We start from the raw sequence: 6,312 nt of genomic DNA on the forward strand, positions 1-6,312 counted from the left end.
CAAGGGCTCATCGTCTCTCGGCTGTGAGGATGGGAATGCCCCTCCAGCCTCTGTCCCCTCAGCCCCCTCCTGGCCATCCTAGCCAGCCTCAGCCTCAGCCTCCTCACGGCCCCTGAGCGTGCCAGCATGTTCCCTCCTGCCCCTCTCCCACCTGGAGTGCCCTCCCCTGCCTCTGCACCCCCAGCTCCCGGTGCCTGTGGTGCACCCGCTGGCCTCCTTCCTGGGTGACTGGGAAAGGGAGCCTCTCAGAACCTCAGTCTCCCCGTCTTCAAATGGAAGGTTGGATTTTTTAAGCTCCTGGGCCAAGTCTGATACCCAGTGAATGGACCAGGAGAGTCTGAAGCTGCTCCAGGACACTGAGAAACAGGTGGTGATGGATTGGTGATGCCTGCCACAGGCACAGGCTGGAGAGGTGTGTGTAAGCCACACGCTGGCTTCCCCTGAACTAAGTGCCTCTAAGGATTTCTCCAGTTGCAGGACTTGAGGCTGTGCGTGCCCCAGCCCCCGACACTCTAAGCCAGGGCTGCATGGCTGTGGGCATGCAGGGGGACTGGCGTGGGCCTCCCCTGCTGGTCAGTACTGAGATTTGGGCTGTCTGTGTGTCTTATCCACATGGGATTTCAAGGGAGCACCCTGCTTGAAGGCTCTGTAACCCTGGGCACGTGGATTAATCTTTCTGAGTTTCAGTATCCTCACCTGGGAAACGGGGTGATAGTCATGATGTTGCTGTAGGGATCAGAGCTCTCAGAGCAGTGCCTTGTGGGTAGCAGACACTGGGTAAGCATTGAGGACTATGCCTGCACCTCTGAAGGGGCCCTGCGGGTGGGGACCTAGAGCCTGCCCCCTGGGGGCCTCCTCCATTGGCCCTGCGAGTCCTGCTTTCTTGGCATTGGAGAGTGTGGGCCCAGGCCTTGTCCTGTCTCCTCCCAGCTGCCATCTAACCTGAGGGCGGTGTCCAGAGCCTCAGGGGATGGGGCGTGGCCTGATTTGCTCTGTCCAGAGGCCCCTCCCAGTGGCTCTTGGGCCCCTCCCATGGGTCATGGTAGCTGCCTCTCTAAAACCCCAGCCCAGGCCTGACCAGTGAGCTGAGCGTGCTGGGTGCTCAGAGACCGTGTTCTGATGCTGACCCTGACCTGGACCCTGCTGGGGCTGGTAGGGACAGCCTCGCCTCCTCTCAGGGCTCTGGGTCCATGTCCTCCACGGCCCCCTCTCTGCCTGCTAAGCTCGCTTCGCTGCTGTCTCTGGTGTGGAACTCACCCCACCTTTGCTGGTCCAGGTATCACACCCCAGCGTCTCGCCCCCATTTTCTCCCAGCAATGCCCAGCCCCTCACTGACCAACCTGAGCATCTGCCAACAATGGCTCTGGTCCTGTTCTCTTTACCATCTCATCCTAGTCTGTAAATTGCTTTGTGACTTGGGATTAGTCTCAGCCTCCGTTTTCCCATCTGTAAAATGGGAAGCTAGCTTCCTTGCTTGCTAAGGCCTTTTTCAGCAAAACAAATCTAATTTCATTTCTTATCTGGTTTAACTAGGTGCCCCCATTGAGCAAGTGCCACTCAGGCCTGCGTAGCCCTGGGTGAGGATAGCCTCCCACATTTCTTTTTGTTGTTGTTAATCCTCACCCAGGATAATTTTTCATTGATTTTTTTAGAGAGTGGCAGGGATGGGGAGAGACAGAGAGAAAAACATCTATGTGAGAGAGACACATTGATAGGTTGCCTCCCACACACAGCCCAGTGGGGGCTGGGGAAGGAGCCTGCAATTGCAATACGTGCTCTTGACTGGAATCGAACCCGAGACGCTTCAGCAGAGGGCTGATGCTCTAACCACTGCTCAGCTGGCCAGGGATCGTCCCACATTTCTTGAATGGAGTCCGTAATGACCACAGCACGGCCCAGCCTTCTGGCCAAGCCTGTGTTTGTGTGTGAGGAGTGCCCGTGGGCCATTTGGCAAGTTTTTGGTGCTGAGTTCTCTTCTTAGGTCCTCTTCTGGGGCTTTGTGTGCTGTGTTTACCGAGAGCCTGTGAGGGGCTCCCTCCTGAGCATCTCACACACATGTGCTCACGTGAACACATGGCACCAGGAGGGCAGGAAGGCTGAGGACCAGACTGGACTCCGGGCGTCCACGCTGTCTCCACTGCTTAGCGTCAGGGAGACCTGGACAAGCTACCTGGCTCCGCGCCCCCATTTCCAGCTCTGAAGGGGGTGGGTGTGAACAGGGCCTTGTTGATGTTCTCTGTGTGGCTTTAGGAGGAACGTCAGCAGGTGAGGGGTTCCCAGGCCTGTGTGGCATAGCTGAGGTGGGTCCCAGGTGCCACCTACCTGGGCGCGGCCAGGTGTGAGGCCGCTCAGAGGCCAGGAGCAGCACCAGGCTGGGCTCTCTGGCCTTTGTTCTTGAGATTCTGTCCCATGCAGGCCTTGAGCTGCTCGGAGCCCCAGCCGGAGTAGCCATGACCAGCTGGACGTCCTTCAAGGTCTCCGGGCCACACAAACACACCCCCAGCAAGCTGGCAGCCTCCTGCCGGCATCTGTGTACCCTGACCCCGGCACCTTCCCCCTGGGGTCCCCACCTCCGGCTCCCTGCCTCCTGGCCCAGACAGAAGCAGCACCCACCATGTGGCCTCCGGCCGCAGCTCCTCAGACCCATGGCGAGGTGGCAGGTGGAGCACAGGAGGTGGGGGCGGGGGAGGGAGGGAGGGAGGGCAGCAGGAGACAAGGCCCCAGCAGAACCTGGGCCCTGTGACGGGAGGCCCTGCGTTAGACAAGAATGGTTTGAACCTCAGCTCTCCGGCTATTGGCTGCGTGGCTTAGGGGAGGCCACGTGGCCTCTCGGAATCTCCATCCAGAGGGAGCAGCTGCTCCTGGGCTGTTGACTGGATGACTAGGAGCATTTGCCGAGCGTGTGGCCTGCCCTCCCTGTGTGTGAGGAGTGGTTCACGCAGGCAGTGAGTACCGTGTGAGCACCTTGCATGTGCCAGCGTGGGTGGGATCCAGCAGCACCTGGGGACCGAGACGGTGGGGGGAGGGGTGTGCAGCTTGCAGCCCGAGGGCTCACTCTCACCTGTCTCCTAGGTGTGTGGAGCAGGCCGGGGCTGAGCGCCGTTGCCGCCTCCTGGCTGGGTCACTGCCCGTTTCCGAGCCTCTGGTGGGCGTCCAGCCGCCTGCTGCCCCTGCTCCTAGCCCGCTGTCCCGGGGCCTCCCCTCTGGGGCCTCCCTGTCTTCTGGACATGTCAGGGCTCCAGCCTTGTCTAGTTCTGACCTCATAGTACAGGTGGGGTGAGGGTGCTGGGGGTCCTTGCTGGTGGGAGGACGGTGCCTGCCCGGCTTCTGGTCTCCCTGTCCAGGCCCGCCGCCAGGTCCTCCTCTCCTTCCGGCTCAGCCCGCTGAGAGAGGATGGTATCCTGGGCACCGCGTCCCCAGTGCAAGTGGCCAGATGGTCTCCATGCCCACAGGGCCAGGTGGTGCCGTGGCTCTCAGCCTGCAGATGCCTGCAGGGCGCTGGGGGCGGGGTGGCCACTGGCCTGTGTGTCCAGGGGCGGGCGATGCTGCCAGCGGTGGGGAGTGTCTGTGTGGCTGTGGTGCTGGTGCAGGCCTAAGGCCACCCAGTGTGCTGGGTGCGTCATGGCTGCCTGGGCCAGGGCTCCCCGCTGGGTGGAGACCGTGACGCTGCTGAGTGCTTCCCACTGGCTCCTGTTTACAGCGGAGGGGGGTGGGGCAGGGGTGGGAGTGGCCCTGGGAGAAGATCAGGTCTTGGTTGGGGGTAAATTAGGGTCAACTATCTGCCAACCACGTCGAGGGCGGGGGGGGGGCGGGGGAGAGTTCCCGGGCCGGTGTGGGACGTCCACTGTCCTCTCTGTTGCAGGAGCCGCCCCTCCGGGAGCCGGCGTGGGGGCGAGGAGCCAGGACCTCCCGGCGCCCGGGATGACCGCAGCTGGCCAGGCCACCCCCTACAGCACCGTGTCGTTGTCGGAGGACGGGCTGCACCTGGTCACCATGTCGGGCACCAATGGCTTTGGCAACGGCAAGGTGCACACGCGGCGCAGGTGCCGGAACCGCTTCGTCAAGAAGAACGGCCAGTGCAACATCGAGTTCGCCAACATGGACGAGAAGTCGCAGCGCTACCTGGCCGACATGTTCACCACCTGCGTGGACATCCGCTGGCGCTATATGCTGCTGCTCTTCTCGCTGGCTTTCCTCGCCTCCTGGCTGCTCTTCGGCGTCATCTTCTGGGTCATCGCCGTGGCGCACGGCGACCTGGAGCCGGCGGAGGCCCGCGGCCGCCCGCCCTGTGTGCTGCAGGTCCACGGCTTCATGGCCGCCTTCCTCTTCTCCATCGAGACTCAGACCACCATCGGCTACGGGCTGCGCTGCGTGACGGAGGAGTGCCCCGTGGCCGTCTTCATGGTGGTGGCGCAGTCCATCGTGGGCTGCATCATCGACTCCTTCATGATCGGCGCCATCATGGCCAAGATGGCCCGGCCCAAGAAGCGGGCGCAGACGCTGCTGTTCAGCCACCACGCGGTCGTGGCGCTGCGGGACGGCCGGCTCTGCCTCATGTGGCGCGTGGGCAACCTGCGCAAGAGCCACATCGTGGAGGCCCATGTGCGGGCCCAGCTCATCAAGCCCCGGGTCACGCAGGAGGGCGAATACATCCCGCTGGACCAGCTGGACATGGACGTGGGCTTTGACAAGGGCCTGGACCGCATCTTCCTGGTGTCGCCCATCACCATCTTGCACGAGATCGATGAGGCCAGCCCGCTGTTCGGCATCAGCCGGCAGGACCTGGAGGCGGACGACTTCGAGATCGTGGTGATCCTGGAGGGCATGGTGGAGGCCACGGCCATGACCACGCAGGCCCGCAGCTCCTACCTGGCCAGCGAGATCCTCTGGGGCCACCGCTTCGAGCCCGTCCTCTTTGAGGAGAAGAACCAGTACAAGATCGACTACTCGCGCTTCCACAAGACCTATGAGGTGCCCGCCACACCCCGCTGCAGCGCCAGAGACCTGGCGGAGAACAAGTTCCTGCTGCCCGGCACCAGCTCCTTTTGCTACGAGAACGAGCTGGCCTTCGTGAGCCCTGACGAGGAGGACGCGGCCGAGGACGACCCGGCCGGCGGCCTTCAGGCCAGGCTAGGCCTCGCCAGGCCCCCTGCCGGCAGCAGTGCCCTGGAGCCACGACCCTACCGGCGGGAGTCGGAGATCTGAGTGGCCGTGGGCCACGGGGCAGCCCCCACCACCGGGACAGGCCTGGGTGTGCGCAGAACAGACGGGCCGGGCCCTGGTGGCCGACTCAGTCGCACGTTAGCTGTTTCGTGCTTCACAGTGGCCTTGGGAGGCTGGCAGGAGTGCGGGCGGCGGAGCGGGCTGTCCTGGCCTCAGAGGCCCTTGCAGGCCGGGCCGCCGGGGCGGGTGCGTCTGCCTGAGGGAAGAGCTGCCGTCCGCCCGAAGGGCTCCGCGGCCGCCCAGCCCCGGCGCGGCCGCCGGCTGCAGGGACCCCGCTGGTTTTAACTCGGGGAGAAATCATGGGTCTCCACTTTCTCAATCTCAGCTTGAGGAAGACTCTACAAAAAAATTAACATGTGATTAAACCTTTTTTAAATTCATGGGCTACAGAAAAAAAGACACATAGAATTCCATTGTGGCCGGAGGCTCCGCCAGCTTCCCCGAGGCCGGAGGGCCCAGGCTGCACAGTGAGGGCCGGGCCTGGCCAGTGCCGCCTCCGCCCGTGCAGCCCTCGCCGTGGCCCCTATGCTCACGGCTGGTTAGGTCCCATTTGTGGTGGGAAAACCAGGGCCCCTTAATGCTCAGGAGGCTCCGGTGTCGTGGAGGTGGGCGCTGGGGCAGGAGAAAGCCGGTTTCTGGAGTTGGACTTTGCACCTTAGCGGTGCCCCTCAGGGTCTGATGTGAGCCCTGCCTGCCACGGAGGGCCCCTCCCCCCTGCGCCCTGGGTTCTCCCTGTTTGCTGCTCTCTCCTTTGCTGGCCCGTGGCCCCCACCCCTCCACAGAGATGGGCCGCTGCAAACATGCAGGAGTAGGTGCTCCTGGGGAGGGCGCCTGGCAGCCCACCCTGTGGGGCCCAGAGGGGTTGTGCCTTAGAGACACCGTGGGTCTGGCTCAGTTCCTCATGGTCTAGGACTCCCCTGTACCCACTCCCCGACTCCACCACGAAGTTCCCGCAGCCCCTCTGTCTGCAGAGGCCAGGCTGATGGTGCTCCCCCTGACCCGGGCAGCAGGGTGGAGCCCATGAGTGGCAGCCAGGCCGTGTCCTGCCTGAATGGAGAGGACCGGTGTTGAGAGACATGTGACCTCTCA

The 6,312-nt window shown here is 63.2% G+C and overlaps 1 protein-coding gene across 2 annotated transcripts in view; it reads left to right on the top strand.

Moving 5' to 3' along the window:
* Window positions 1-5,730, top strand: part of KCNJ12 (potassium inwardly rectifying channel subfamily J member 12) — a 37,409-nt gene extending 31,679 nt beyond the window's left edge. For both annotated transcript variants that reach the window (XM_079798158.1, XM_079798157.1), the window contains one exon: window positions 3,863-5,730. In XM_079798158.1, coding sequence (XP_079654284.1) covers window positions 3,922-5,205 — 1,284 coding nt within the window. In that variant the 5' untranslated portion in view covers window positions 3,863-3,921 and the 3' untranslated portion in view covers window positions 5,206-5,730. The remainder of the gene's footprint in view (window positions 1-3,862) is intronic.
* Window positions 5,731-6,312: the final 582 nt, after the last annotated feature.

Source organism: Cnephaeus nilssonii (genome assembly GCF_951640355.1).
Source record: "Cnephaeus nilssonii genome assembly, chromosome: 19".
Taxonomy (NCBI): domain Eukaryota; kingdom Metazoa; phylum Chordata; class Mammalia; order Chiroptera; family Vespertilionidae; genus Cnephaeus; species Cnephaeus nilssonii.